The sequence below is a fragment of the Schistocerca nitens genome, chromosome 10 (assembly GCF_023898315.1).
Source record: "Schistocerca nitens isolate TAMUIC-IGC-003100 chromosome 10, iqSchNite1.1, whole genome shotgun sequence".
Lineage (NCBI taxonomy): Eukaryota > Metazoa > Arthropoda > Insecta > Orthoptera > Acrididae > Schistocerca > Schistocerca nitens.
Genome location: NC_064623.1, coordinates 1,649,158 through 1,665,728, shown reverse-complemented (window position 1 = coordinate 1,665,728; position 16,571 = coordinate 1,649,158). Strand labels below are relative to the sequence as shown.

At 41.6% G+C, this 16,571-nt stretch overlaps 1 protein-coding gene across 2 annotated transcripts in view; it reads right to left on the bottom strand.

Annotated features, from left to right (window-relative positions):
- Positions 1-16,571, bottom strand: part of LOC126210143 (ubiquitin carboxyl-terminal hydrolase calypso) — a 154,922-nt gene that overhangs the window by 29,689 nt on the left and 108,662 nt on the right. For both annotated transcript variants that reach the window (XM_049939293.1, XM_049939294.1), the window contains exon 8: positions 7,601-7,723. In XM_049939293.1, coding sequence (XP_049795250.1) covers positions 7,601-7,723 — 123 coding nt within the window. The remainder of the gene's footprint in view (positions 1-7,600; positions 7,724-16,571) is intronic.

Below are 16,571 nucleotides of genomic sequence, written 5' to 3'. Positions count from 1 at the left end.
AATGAGCTTATTTCTCATAAAGAAAATTAACTCTTGCTGAGAGTCACTTTATGGATGTTTTTAGGGTTCCATATCTCAGTTGGTAAAAGTGGAACCCTTATAGGTTCACTTGTCTGTCCAACTGAAAGAAAACTTTTTCTCAGGAACATGTAGATGTATTACAGTGAAATTTATGTTACATACAAATATCTACGGTTCCTTTACAAAGTAAAACATTTGAGCTTCTAAGTCAATACAATCAAAAGATACAACCTTTTATGCCACATATTTTGAACCCGCAAACTCACTCATTAAAACCTTTAGGGTCTTCCCATTGACCTAGAATCATGAAATTTGGCAAGAAGCAACATTTTACAGTACAAGAACAGGGAAAAAATGCGTAAAATGTTAAATTGTAATTATAACATGAAAAATATCATTCTGCCATTAGGACTACTTCACCTTTCAAAAGTGTAATAGAAATGAAAACACAATCAGCCATAACATTGTGACCCCTACCTAACAGCCAGTATGTTCGCCTTTGGCACAGATAACAGCAGTGACGCATCGTGGTCGGAATAAATGAGGGCTCGGTAGGTTGCTGGAGGAAGCTTGCACCCCACCTGCACACAAAAGTCACCTAATTCACATAAACTTCTAGGGTGCCGGAGAGGGACGGCAATGAGCTCTGATGCCACATTCAAACACATCCCCGATGTATTCGATGAGATTCAGATCTGGCACGGGTGTGGGGCCAGCACATCAATTGGAACTCGCCACTGTGTTCCTCGAACCACTCCGTCACACTCCTGGCCTCGTGACACGGGGCATTATCTTGTTGAAAAATGCCACTGCTGTCGGGAAACGTGATTGTCACGAAGGGGTGTACCTGTTCTGTAACCAGTGTACGATACTCCTCGAGCGTCACAGTGCCTCGCACGAGCTCCACCGGACCCACAGGTGACCGAGTGAGTGTTTCCCAGAATGTGACGGAGCTACCAACTTGTCTCTGTCCCGCAGTACACGTGCCGAAGAGATGTTCCCCTGGAAGCAGATAGATTTACACCTCCCGTTGCCACGAAGAAGAACATATCGGGATTCTTCAGACCGCGCAATGCTCTGCCACACTGCCAATGTCCAGTGCCTATTGTCACGTGCCTGTTTCAGTCACAGTTGCCAATGTCGTGGTGTTAAAATTGGCACACGCATAGGCTTTGGAGTCCCATCATTATCATTAGGAATGTTCAGTGAAGTGTGTGTTCAGACACACTTGTACTCTGCCCTGCATTAAACTCTGATGTCGGTTTTGTCACAGTTCACTGCTTGTCCTGTTTTACCAGTCGGCCAGCCTACGACGTATGGCGGCGAGTGAGTGACGTGCGTTAGCTCGGCTCGCAAGTTTACGTGAAATCTGGAGGTGTTTTAAGCAGTTAGGCTAATCTACATATACTAAAGCTGTATATCTACTGCCGAGTGTCGTATTTTACATCACATACTGAGCACCAATTACAAGGATTCACACTTAAAATGGAAAATCGCCAAACAACGCACAGTGCAGCCGACGGCCAGGCCGGCGACAGCGCAGGCGTGGAGTCTACACCGGGAGTTGCGGCCGCTCCGCCCGGCATCGCTGACATGGCCGCACTCGTGAAGGCTGAGGCGAGGTGAGTGCCGCGCTGCAGGCTAAGAAGACGCTCGGGCTCGTTGTTCAAACCACCACTGATGCTGTCACTGCAGCAGTGACGGACAAAATACAGAAAACTCTGGAGGCGAATGCGAGTGAGATCCGTGCACTGGACACATCGTTAAAAGCGAGTGAGGAGAAAGTACGACTGCTCGAACAGAAATTGATCGAGAAGACGGACGAGCTCGAACAATATCGGAGATGCAATAATCTCATACTGTTCGGCATTCCAGAGAGCAGCAGAGAAAACACAGATGAACTTGTGATAAACCTTGTCCAAGAAAAGCTAGGCATGCAGGTGACTCCGAGTGACATTGACAGAAGTCACAGAGTGGGTCGTAGGTCGCCAGGTTCTACAAAACCGAGACCTATAATAGTGAAATTTATGTCATATAGGAAAAGATCTGAAGTCTTCAGAGCAAAGAAGAATCTCGCGAAGTCGGGTCTGACAGTACGCGAGGATCTGACCTCTGAAAGACTAAACATTCTGAAGAGCGTGATTTAAAAATTTGGGCTGCAGAACGTATGGACAAATGACAGCAGGATAATGGTTAAAACCGAAAACGGAAAGAAAACAATTTGCAGTGTAAATGAACTCGAAAGCCTGTGCTTTAGAAGCTAAATCATGTCTAAACTTGCTGCCACTAACCTGTATGTTTATATTGTTTACACTGTCAACTATAGCTTAACTATTGTATTATCAAATTGTTCGTTTCTCTACATAACTATTTTTTTTGTCTCTAATTATTTTTTCTCGTGTAGTTTTGTTATTATTTGTATTATCAACTTTTTCATCTTTAATTATTTTTATCATGTAGTTGTGTTAATTACTACATAAGGTGGTCGCATTTCCATCCTTAATTGGCAACCCACCATCATACTTTGGTTGTTATCCTCATAACTGCAATTAATATCACGCTCTGCCGTTCCGTGCAGATTACTCCCGTTGTGTTTAGCGAAATTCCTTCCCCTGCCAGCCCACAGCTACATCCAGAACTGTTGCAGACCTCGCTGACCTTGGCCGCAGATCCCGTTGCCTCCCTGGGGACCCACCCCCTCCCCCTCCCCCTACCGGCCGCTTTCACTGCACAAAACTGGGAGGACACTCCCCCCTCCCTTCACATGCCTTCCGCATTCCTCATGTCAGACCCTCTTGTCACCGCTAACCACGACCCGCAAACATCGGTCGGCAGCCTCCTCGGGCAATCAACACCCGAACGCACCAAGCTGCATATTGCACATGCAAATGTCCAGTCTCTGCCAGCTCACTTCGACGAGTTCAAATATATATTTCAAACTGCTGATATACACGTAATACTTTTGTCAGAGACTTGGCTCAAACCAAGTATTCCTACAACTTCTGTAAACCTAGATGGCTATATCTTTCTCAGGCACGACAGATGCAACAGACGAGGGGGCGGAGTAGGGGCGTACATACGCTCTGATTTGTAACCTGCAGTACTACACACATCCGACAACAATGTAGATAAACAAGAGGAATATATGTTCATTGAGATCAAATCCCTTAACAGAAAGTGCTTAATATGTGTCCTTTACAAACCTCGCCTGCTTCGAAACTGCCCTCTCTAGTCTCGAATCGTCATATGAACATGTAATTATAGCAGATAACACTAACATTAATTTTCTGCGCAATAGTCCTTCCACTGGGAAATTCAAGAGAATGCTTTCTTCCTCAAATATGACGCTACTTCAGCTGGCACCTACTCATCACACGACTACCAGCCACACTTTCTTAGATATATTCGCAACGAAATCGCCAAACAGAATAATCCGCACCTCTCAAATATCTGCGCCCGGCATGTCTGCCCATGACATCATTTTCGTGACGTATTCACTAGAATGCGACTGGAAAGAAACAAAAACTGTCTACATACCGAGACCTCAAACGCATAAATTTGCCTGAACTCAAAAGTGAGGCACAAGAAATAGTTTGGGCGATGACCTCTACTCCCCTCACGGACATAAGCGACAAACTCCAGGATTTCACTAACAAAATTACTCAACTATATGACAAATATGCTCCAATAAAGACCAGAAAAGTAAAAAGGCAACCTGCACCTTGGCTGACTCAAGAACTAAAAGAGCTCATGAATCTCAGAGGCGCTGCACATTGAGCATAAAAGATACACTCTACACCTGAAAATCTTACTGTTTACAAGCAGAAACGAAACAAAGTCAGTCAAGCGGTGAGAAACGCTAAGCTCAGGCATGCCCGTACATTAGCTGACAACAGATGTAGACCAGCTATCCTGTGGAAAAATCTCCACAGTCTCGGTTTAGGCAAAATAAAAGTTGCAGAAAATTCCAAGGTCCCAGCTGAAGAACTTTAAAAAAAAAAAAAAAAAAAGAAAAAAAAAAAAAAAAAAAAAAAAGAAAGAAAGAAAGAAAGAAAGAAGAAGAAGAAGAAGAAGAAGAGAGAATCATTGATTACTTCATGGAGATGAATGACTGTAGCAAAGAAAAATTCTATCTGCAGCACGTCACTTGCAGTACTGTCAAGAAAGCCATAATGCGGATTAGATCAGCATCTACTGGACATGATGGCATCACCATCCAGATGGTAAAACTTATTATTGACCAACTACTGCTCTCTATAACAGACATTTTCAAGTGTTTTCCCTGAGGCCCGGAAACTGGGACAAATTAAGCCACTGCCTAAAAAGGACATCGCCTCAGCACCCTCTGACTACCGCCTCATCTGCCTTCTTCCTGCACTATCAAAGGCCTTAGAATATATAGTTCATGACCAGCTCACCAACTATCTAACTACTAACAACCTACTAGACGAATACCAATCTGGTTTCCGTAAACATCGAAGCACAACATCCGCACTGATAAAGGTGACAGATGACCTGAAACTTGCCATGGACAGACAAGAAGCGACTATCATTTGCTTCTTAGATTTCAGCAAAGCATTTGATACTGTTGACTTCGACATCTTACTAGCCAAACTTAGCGGTCTAAATTTATCACCAAGTGCAGTGCAATGGTTTCGCTCATACATGACGGCTCGTCAGCAACGCGTCCTGTCTGGGAATATAAAATCACATTGGCGGCAGGTAGTGTCAGGCGTTCCCCAAGGCTCAGTATTAGGTCCTATACTCTTCTCTCTGTATGTCAATGATGTGTCATCGGTTCTGGCCTATTGCAAATATCATATGTATGCTGATGACCTTCAGTTGTATCTAAGTGCCAAACCAAGCAATCTCAAGAAAGCTATTGAAAATTTCAATACTGACCTCGATGCACTGTCAAAATGGGCACAGGACATAGGTCTAAAACTAAACCCATCTAAAACTCAAGCGGTACTTGTTGGTCACTCTAAGCTCATTAGCCCAAAACATCGGGAATCTGTACCATCTCTTATCCTAAACGGAACAAATATTAACTTATCTCCCTCAGCAAAGAGTTTGGGAGTTATAATAGATGAAAATCTAAATTGGACAGAGCACCTAACTGCAGTGTGCAAAAAAGCATCAGCATCCCTTCATGTCCTACAAAAATATAAAAAACTCTTCCCTTTCGATCTGAAAAACAAATTAGTACAAACGCTTATACTCCCAATCATTGACTACAGTGATGTTATCCTACAAGGCCTCTCTCAGGAAAATTCGCGACGTCTAGAACTGGTCACGAATGCCTGCGTCCGATATATCTGTGACGTTCGACTTTTTGATCACATTTCACCTGCATATGCAAAATTGTCCTGGCTGCGCACAGACAAACGCAGAGATTTCCATACACTCTGTGTCATCTACTGCCTTATAAATGTACACTGTCCCTCATATCTCTCCTCGTCCCTAACGCTCATGTCGGAACAACATGACAGAAACACACGTTCCCATTATAATAAAATCCTCTCTGTTCCACTGCATCGCTCAGTAACCTTCTCCAAGTCCTTTACAGTAGCAGGAACCCGACTATGGAATAACCTCCCTCGTTATGTTAGAGAACTTAAAAACATGTCCGGCTTCAAAAAACAGTTAATGACATATCTACTTAAGCAACAGTAATGCCTTCCTCTGTACATGAATGCTTTTCACCTCATTACTTCCCTCTTTCCCCCTCCTTAAATCTCCCTTCCCCAAAACTCGCTACACTAGTAAACATCTACTTTACACACCAAGATATTAATGTACATCTGCACAACGCTTCATTACTATTACCAATTTTTCTCATGTTTATCATAATTATTTGATTTTTTACTGTTATTATTATTGCTTTTATCATAATCTGTATGTATAGCACCTGTTGTAAAAATACTGCCGCATTTACTTTATTAGGTCTTAGTCATGTTTATCATTATTATTTGACTTTTTTTTTACTGTTATTATTATTGCTTTTATCATAATCTGTATGTATAGCACCTGTTGTAAAAATACTGCCACATTTACTTTATTAGGTCTTAGTCACTACTCTTTATTCATATTGTCATTAGAGTAATCTAATTTTCTCATTTAAACTATTGTCATGAGGTAACTCTGATGTGTGAAATACTGCATGTGTGGAACACTGGTCTGATGTAAGAGAGGGCCTGATGGCCCTAATCTGATCAGGTTAAATAAATAAAAAAATTAATAACATTTGTAAATGAGGGATGACATCTGAACATGCTTTCACCTCCATTTTGCAACATGTGGAAGACACTCACCACAGCACTACTCGAACACCCGACAAGTTGTGCAGTTTCTAAAATGCTCGTGCCGAGTCACCGGGCCATCACAATCTGGCCTCGCTCAAACGCACACAGATGGCACGCCTTCTACATTCTACACACGAACAGCACTCCAGCGATACTATGTGCACCGTGCAAGTGCCTGATTAGCAATCATTCATCGCCAGATGACGCTGTGTTGCCTGGACACATTCGTATCAATAGTAGATTGGTGGTCATAATGTTCTGGCTGATCAGTGTATTACTTCGCACAATCATAAACTGTAATTTGTAATCATGTTTTAGTAAGTAAATAAATAAAAAAAAATATTAAAACTTCTCTCTCTACACATATAAACTGAAGTCTCCTGTTCGCTTCTTTTTGTGGCTCTGGGCTAGCCTCAGGAACTACTGTAGATATTTTGATACGGTCCCTGAATCCTCGGGACCAGTATCTGCATCGATATCGTCATGCAAAAATCGTCATGATTCTCAATTTTTGAGATGGATGAAAATTTATATACACAATCAAGTTTGTACACAACTTTAGGGCACGTGTCCTACCCGTACTTCCCCAATTTTTTATTTTATTTTACAAGCGTAACACATTTTGAGAATGTGTTCTTATTTTAAGGTGTTTGTTCTTACATATTTTTGTGTGTCAAGTTGTGTGCAACAACAAGAACCTAAATATGATAATGCATTATCTAAATGCATCGTGCTTAAGGGGGAGTAGGGGCAGGGGACCATTCATTAACTGACTCATTTTCTTTATGAGAAATAACTTTATATTTATAAAGCCACACACATAAAGTGCAGTCAGTGATAGCACCTATAAAAAGACTATCCACTCTCCAAAACACCTGGCCGAATAGTCTCGACAGTGAGAGGGAGAGAAAAACAGTACTGTCCAGCTAATGAAACAGGTGACACAGCAAAGTGTGAACGGCTAGCTGGACGAGAACATCCTGTAGAGGTTTCACACAAGAGTGCACAGAAATATTAAAATAGAGTTACCTAAATGCTCATAATGACATACTCAATTTGTGGTGGTTCCTCAGTTACTGGGCAGCTTACTTTTAGAATGAAAGGGGGTCAGATTTGGTACCTTTCCATTTCAGAGCGAGTAATCTTTTAACCACACATTCACTTCTCAGAAACATCACACATTTTTCACGAACAGTGCTTACACTCAATTTTTCTAAACAGAGACAGAAGCGAAAGCCACATGCGATACAGCGACTGCCGGCCACCTGTCGTACCTGTGGGAGAGTCCATCTTCTCTTCGGATGATCCGGAGCTGGGCCCACCCACACGTATGACGACGAACTTCTTGAAGTCCTTTGCAGATGTCGGGCTGTTCTGTCCGGAGTTCCAGCTCCACCCTGAAACGTAAATCTGAAACTCTGAACCCACTCTCAGCACGAGCAAAAGGAGAAGAGTAGCAAAGGTGGCGTCAAAAAGAAGCAAGCGGCTAGAGGAGTGGCAGAACATCACAGATCTCTTACTGTGCGTTTGTGCCACTTCGGCAAAAAACGCATAAGTCGAAGACAGAGATACTCCGAAACCTCGCGTGTCAAAGATGACTTAAGGTAACTAAAGTGTAGAATGACACAGTGTAGACGAAACATGAAAACTCTAATACTTTTTGGTGAAGTGAAACATACAGAAGGTGCCAACTGCTACCTGCAAGACATATATTACTGTGACGATATCAAAGGCCGCATGCTGACAGACTGTGACAACCCAACCGGCGAACTGCACTGCCACCTGACAGGCAGGAGCACTGGCGCCCGAGTCAGCACACCAAGGGACACACACAGCTACAATTGGTTAGCACTGGTCGGGCTATTCCCTACTTCTGTGGAAATTGTCCGGAACCGATCGCACGTGGGGTATCGCTCCACGAGGCAACTATTCGAGCTCACGCTCCGGCTCCAGAAGTCAGATTCCACACGGCAAGCAGCTCCGAGAAGACTCCGTCGGGACATCACTCGCTACGATGCGGGCACCTCTCCTCTCTGCACGTCACTGGGAGATCTGACTCTGCCGACGTAACGGTGCCGTGCTGGGAGGCCCCGGTGTACTCCGATTTACTATTTCTTTGCCATTTTGACTGAGTCCAAATTAGCAGTAGTAGTATTTGCAAAGAAATTAGACAATTTTTCCGATTTTTTTGTCAGGACGCCGTCAGCGAAGTACGATCCCGAGAAAATCCGATGCTGTAATTTCGTTACAATTTTTCTATTTTAATGCCTGCATAAGATCCCAGACTTTAACTTTGATTCCTACCTCAGAACTTAAATTTGTTACAGTATTTGGGAAACTTTATGTTAGTCTTCAGACTTCAATTTGGACCAGCTCAAGAACTTTAACTTAGTGGAACTCTGAAGTTGTTCTCGTTGTCGAGCACTTACTTCAAGAAAACCCGAGTCTGTTTCTTCGGAAGTTATCGATTGTGTTACAATAGAGCCAATGACGTTACCTGTGTGTCGTATACTTTGTTTACGATATAGCTTTTTAATGGTGCATCTGACGTATTTTCGTGTGATCTTCCCACCGAGACAGAAAATACCACTTTTTGTTTGAGTTCAGAAGCACAGGAGTGGCATCTCAGTCTGCTAAGAGAATTTGCAACTCGGAGCTTCTGCCAGTGCGGCAGGGACGGGTAAGCAAGGTCGCACCTCAAACGCCGCGATCACCTCTACCTCGTCACGAGGGGAGACTTCGGCACTGCAGTTACAAGTCGAGGGGAGTGGAGATCGGTGGACCGCACTCGGCATCCCACGTATTACAAGACGCTCGTGTGGTGCCACGTCCGGAGGCAGTCCTCGAGTAGATTTTTGAGAGATGGGAAGCGACTGCAGGTCCGTGCGAAGCACAATTTAAGCCCCATTCGAATGAGACTTCTGCACGGAGAGGTCACTGCTCCTCCTAGAGCTGGGTGGCATATGTACTGCCGGCACCCCCTCTTTTGGCCGCCGGTGAAAGTGCACCCACTCACCCAGCACACACGTGCACCGTCCTGGGACCGACCAGCATTTCGGTGTGGTCCGGGCACAGTGCGGTGGAATGGAACAGTCGTTACACGGACTCGTGTAGGGGGTGGTGCACTCGGACCTGCGATACAGTGAAATCATGCCGTTCTGTGTTCGCCTGCACTACTCGTTCTGCGTGAACATAACTGAAGACCGTGTAAAATGAGCTGTCTGTAATACCGGGTGTTTCAAAACTCGATGGCAAAACTTAGGGAACAGATTCCTCATATAACGAGCAGAAAAAAACGTCTAGTAAACGTAGGTTCTAAAATGCTCATCTTAAGAGCAATGTGCACTATTTTATTTTCAATGTTGTGAAACAAATCTCTCTTACTGCAAGCTCTTTGCTTTCCATGTATTGGGAGGAAGTAGTGTGGATCAAACCGAGGAGAAAATTTCCTTGTAAACGTGTACTCTAAAATGCATACCTTAAGAGCTGTGAGCACTTGTTGATCTTTGCTATTGTGAAACACATCTCTTTTATTGCACAAATGACCACAGGTGTAAAGGTATGCATTTTAGAGCTCACATTTACTAGAGTTTTCTGCTTCTCCTTATAAGAGAAATACATTCCCGAAGTTTTCCCGTCGAGAAGTGAAACATCGTGAATAAAGTACTTTTTAGCAGTGACAGATTTCAAAGGCTTTGACATTTGGCCCAAAATCTGCACCGGGAGTGAAGGTTTCACGCTTCGACGGTTAACAGTGGAAGGACGAGTAGTTTCGAGGTGACAGCAGTAACTTTCAGCATGTACGTGGTGACAAGTGGGTACAAAAATTATGAAAGACATTCGTTAAGATCACTGTATCACATTATCTCAGTAGTCAGACACCTTTCTGCAACATTTCAAGGACTGTTTTGCACAAGACAGTGACTAAAAATTTAGCGTAACACATGCACCACAATTATGGGCCTCCAAAACTACTCTTCGAGAACTGCAAAACTCGACAGACTGACGGTGGGGCTCGGGTGTAGGGACCGGACAGTAATCGGAAGTGCCGAGTCGTCCTCCTCGCTCCACACACGAAAAAGAGCTGGCCAAATTTCAGTCAGCCAGAGAAGTTGAAGAAAGATACCGTTGTTTGAAGGCACTGAATGAATCTCATTTGTGATTTTGTGGAACACAGAAACAATCAATCCAGGAGGCTGTGCTGTGACATTAAAAACCTGAGAAGAAGCATTCAAAACGAGAATGAGCGACACTGTCTGCTACTGCCAGTAAAGGTAGAGCTGGACTACGTTCGGCCAGAAGACAGGAGAAATGCTGGGGCATTTCCGCACGCCTGCCAGGCTGCCCACACTTGCCTCACAGTGACTGCTACCTCTCGTGGCACACACCACCGCCTGTCGCTCTGACTCAGAGCTGCTGTCGAGGTTGCCCACAATCTGGGGTAGCAGAACTTTACGTGAAGGGAATTTGTCAACTTGTAAAATGTACAATTGGTGCTTAAAATCTAACCTTTAATATGAGGTTAGTTTTTAAGATTTTTCTAATTAATTTCATCTAGCAATTCTAATCTTTTATTTAGAGACTAACGGAACCCTGTACGCCACTTCCACAAACGATCCTGCAGGTGGCTGCAGAGAAGGGAAAAAACAAGTCAAATGCTGTCCCGATCCCATTGCTCAGTTGTGTGTCGGTCATCGAGGTAACGACACGTGAAACAGAACTGTTGAAACTAACATTCTATTTCTACCAGTAGTGCAATCACAGGTAATGACAAATTTAGTTACACTCTGTAATTTAGTTACCATAAAGGTGATACGTATGTGATCTTAATGGACCATTATTTAATATGCTTCCATAAGCTTTTTTTAATGTGGAGCCAGAGCAAATTCACGCACCATGTATCCTAAAATGGCCAGTACTATGCCTGGTGCAAAGACTACAGATATTAATAAATGAACTCCAAAATGCCATGTACACCTTGTACCTTGTTTTCTTTTTTAACTATTATTACTGTGAATTGCTTTTTTATTTCACTGACAAATGTTTGTCAGATAAGGAATTCTGTTCAGGTAGTACAATTTAAAACACACACACCAAGTTGATAATAACTAAATTAGTGGAGCTAAATTTGATGCTGTCTGTGATTGCTCACATTAATGTTTTGGAAGTAATAGCTTATAAACGTAACAGAAAAATGGGAGCGAATATGTTTCTGAGGAGACTGATATTTACAGCGGCAGCGGTTGCCGAGAAACAGGCCCACCTCACATCTGCTCCTTCACTGTATTTCTCCAAGTTTTGCGGTAGACAATCGCTGGGCGAAACTGCAGCTGCAACTGTCTACTGTTTACCTGTTAAATGTTAGAGCTAAAGTAACAATAAGCACCGTCAGAAATGACCACTATGAAATAAAAAAATATAAGAAGAGAAAAATTGACAGTAGATTTAACTGAGGATTTATGCCTGCTGATATCAAATCGAAATAAAAGAGTCAAATTTCAGAAAGCACAGTTTAAATAAAGAATTAAGTAATTGACATCAGAAGAACAGAGAACTCGTCACCTGCTCCCGTAGCTTCCAATTGACGTAATTCAGATGGATTTTCCAAATTAATTCTTAATGTAAACAGACCTCACAAACAACTGGAACATCATATATTATAGAGTTGAGAGCCGAAAAGACCCAGTTGATATCAGTTTAGAAACACAGCAAACTGAAGTCACAGTAATGCGAAGGAAATGCCTTACGATGTAAATGCCTGTAGGAAATTAGGGAAGGAGGTTTCTTGGAAGTAGCAGCTGAATTAAGGGAAAACAAGAATTTTAAACTCTAAAGAGACAGGTGAGCTGTAACAGTCACTAAATCATTGAATTGAAAGAAATATTTCAACAATATGTGCCTGGGAAAATGGGAATATTACATTTGGTACTCGCAGATTTTGTGCACAGGAGAGTACGTTACAAGAAATTACAAGGCAGGTGGCAGAGATTGCTAGTCACACCGATGTTAAAGGCACTGAAAGGACTACTAGTAAAGAAAGTGGGGATAGAGAATATAGCACCCACCCTGTGGATCTGAGGGAGAAGCTTGAGGAATGTGGGTATCTAATTGAATTAAAAGGACGTACCATGCCACTACTCAGAATTACAACAGGAAAATGCTAGGAGGAATTTCTTCTATAAAGTAAAAGTCATCTATCAAATAATCACAAACATTGGAGTTGTGACATTTTTTGCACCCTCATCATCTGTAAGTGAGCAAGTTTTTATAAGGGTAGTTTTGTTATAGTTCTAATAATAATTAAATGGAATGCGAGTACTCCTAAAAGATTTAAATTGTATGTAGATGATGTCCGGTACAAGTTCAAATATTTGTTTCGTATTTCATTACTTGTCAGCAGACATCATTAAGGTGCCACAAGGAGCCGTTAACATCAAGGAGAACCTGGAAGTACTCTGTTCTGTGAAAAACTGCAGAAGTGACAACAAATATTGTAAACTACAACTGTATAAAAACTATCAGTTTTCAATGTGGGCTTAGTAACTGCTCAGACTACGTACCCTGCATTCACGTAATAATCCTCCTATATTATTTAAAACTGACAGAAAAATTTTGAAGAAAGTAAGAACAGAAGACAATTATTTCATTACAATTAATGGAGAATGAAACACAGAATAGGTGATGCCTTTCACTACAGTGTGCAATTTATAAGGAACGCGTAACGAGTACCTGAAGATGAGACAATACTGTATTGAAATTGGCTGTTCGTTCACAAGACTAAAGGTAAAAATAAAATAAAAAATACACATGTAAGGACACTGACTTTCACTGGAATAAATAAAATAGCAGCTGGAAGTTCTATGGATGTTCGGTATGTAGCTGATTCCAGAAACTACTCCAGTCTTCTCACAGATATTCAGAGACAGTTTTGCACTGGCACAGAATGATAAAGGAGTATCAAATTTGTAAAAGGATATCTAAAGGGTTATGCTGGGAAATGGAGACTTTTTAATGTGAAGGAATTCAGGAACTGGAAAGATATTGTGAAGCAGTTTAAAGAGAAATAATGGTCAAATGGAAAATGGCAGAAACTGACCTTAGAGTTACTAGACCCAAGACTATACAGCCTTAAATGAGGTGGGTTCCAAAAGTGTAACAACCCAACGGTAATTTTCTCTTTCTCAAATTCACTCTATCAATACCGGTCTCCCTGTTAACGAATCGCTCGATCCCATCTTCTGTCAATATTTACGTAATTTTGCAGAGGTGTTGCCTTTTAATGTATTAATTCTTAATTCATTATTCTTATTCCTTTATCCTATTGGGTGGTTATGAAAATTTTCAGTACTTTTTTTTTAAACAAAAATATGTTCATTCTGAAAAGTTAATCATCCAGGTATTTTCGTGTTCAACTTAAAACAAAATCAGACAAAAATAATTATTACTGTCAATACAAGTTATATTTTGATTTTGCAACAGTGCAAGAAACTATTTTTGTAATGTATGAAATTAATAGTAAAGACTACTGTTAATTTCATACATTACAAAAATTAATAGCTTTACCGTATGATTAGCCATGTATGGAAGTGAAACATGGACGGTAAATAGTTTGGACAAGAAGAGAATAGAAGCTTTCGAAATGTGGTGCTACAGAAGAATGCTGAAGATTAGATGGGTAGATCACATAACTAATGAGGAGGTACTGAATAGGATTGGGGAGAAGAGGAGTTTGTGGCACAACTTGACCAGAAGACGGGATCGGTTGGTAGGACAAGTTCTGAGGCATCAAGGGATCACCAATTTAGTATTGGAGGGCAGCGTGGAGGGTAAAAATCGTAGAGGGAGACCAAGAGATGAATACACTAAGCAGATTCAGCAGGATGTAGGTTGCAGTAGGTACTGGGAGATGAAGAAGCTTGCACAGGATAGAGTAGCATGGAGAGCTGCATCAAACCAGTCTCAGGACTGAAGACCACAACAACAACAACATGAAATTAATGTCTCAGAATTGATCAGTGTAACTTCTTTGAGACATCATCTCTGACACAAGAAGTCTTTGGTAGTAAGTTATCATAATGTGGCGGCAGACAGTCTGCCTTACATTACAGTTGGGGTACACTGAGTTAAATTTCATCTCCGTTTTGTGGAATAATGTGCATTAAAAATATGACTCTAAATATGAAGAAATGTGCGGCGGAAAATTTGAGAACTATTACATTTTGATACACGAAAAATGGCAAAATAAATCAGGAACAGTAAAAGAAAATCAGTGTTTCAGTCATTTAAACATTACAACCCGGACTGACAATTTAAACAGTTTCTATGACTTAATTTCACCCCTCAACACTTAAACTGTAACTACCTTTTCATTATATTATTTTTGTCTTGCAAGAATATGATGATTTGATAAAATGTGAGACAGATATTTATACATAGCCAGTGTGAAGGGTAGTTTATAAGATGAGCCAGTCAGTGGGAGCTGTCTAGTAGATATTACTTGGTAGAATGGTCATCTGTGTACGAGACAAACTGTGGGGAAGGAGTTGTCAAGAGTCAGTTCACTTTTAAAGTGCTTGCAGTAACAGGATTCTCTTCATAAAGTTTTTGAAGAAGAAAAGTGGAGAAAGAATGGTCGGGGTTCACAAGGGAGACAAAACCCACAAGAAACTGGCAAAAGTCACTACTGTGCAGTAAAGAAACACAACTGATAGGCCGTATAAATATGAAGCAAAAAGAGTAACTGGGAACAGGTCTGACAAAGGGGAAAGATGTACAAACACAACTGTCCACTTTTAGGATGCAGAAAATGTTTCAAGTACCGAGGAAGGGGTTGCCCTGAAGGACTGCATACAGTGAAACTTCCTTATAATGTTTTCCTCTATGTTATGTCCATATGCTGAAGATTAGCTGGGTATATCACGTAATTAATGAGGAGGTACTGAATAGAAATGGGGGGAAAGAGGAATTTGTGACACAACTTGACTAGAAGAAGGAATCGGTTGGTAGGACACATTCTGAGCCATCAAGGGATCACCAATTTAGTATTGGAGGGAAGCGTGGAGAGTAAAAATCATAGAGGGAGACCAAGAGACGAATACACTAAGCAGATTCAGAAGAATGTAAGTTGCAGTAGTTATTCGGAGATGAAGAGGCTTGCACAAGAATACAGTAGCATGGACAACTGCACCAAACCAGTCTCTGGACTGAAGACCACAACAACAACTATGTCCATATTTTCCGGTCCCAACCAAAACCCCTTATGCACAATTCTAAAGTTTCCTCTTTAGTGTGTTTCCTCTACATGACCATTTCCTCCCTGCAACGCTCATATTTTTGGAACCCTAACCAATTATTTCCCTCTTTATAGCATTTAAGCCTCTGGCTTAGATGCTTCATTTTCTGTTCTACCAATTTGCACAGACTCCGTGCTCAGTGTGAGACACAGGTCAGAGTCAGTGCCCAAGTTACGTGAGATGTGATGCACATTGTGCTTTTTGTTTGTTTCATTGGTGTTCCTAGCATTTTTTAAGCAAATGGTGAACATTTGCACAGTGTGTGCCCCTATTCCTGGTGCAAATCTGCACTAGATGGATAGTGCTTAAAAATGGAAGGGGAACTAGGGATTTTTTGTAAAGTCATTCATTTGAAATAAAAATTTCTGACAATGAGAGCTCAAGGCTCCTATTACTTTTAGAAAATGTTGTTCTCTTACATAGGTATCACAGAATTATGTTACTACTGTTCCCACAGGGTGAGGGGCCCTCCACAGGGAACGAACAAGAAATGCCTGGACCCTGCCGTGCTGGCACTGTAAAATGCACTTCATGCTTCTACGAAAGCAGAAGTCTGGCACAAAAACAAAAATCGCTTAAATGCTGTTCGTAAATGAAACTGAAATCCTTATAAGTATTGACATATTTAATAAAGATCCTAACTGCAGCAATTATGTGCACTTATCACAATGAAAGGAAACGGTACTAAATATGGTGAAGTACACAAAAAGGAACACAGGAAACAACAACGGCTACCTCACACAGTACTGTCAGCTAGCTAATGTAGGCCGCAAGCAAAAATGAATGACTACCCTGAAGCTGTCTGTCCTTTAACGACCCCTACTGATTCAGGACTAGTGACCGGTCTGCAGTTGACACACTTGTAACGAAAACAACAGTGTATAAAGTGCAGTGCAGTGAATCGGAAGAAAGTGCAGTGTATTGGAAGAAAGTGCAGGTCGGCATTATAACA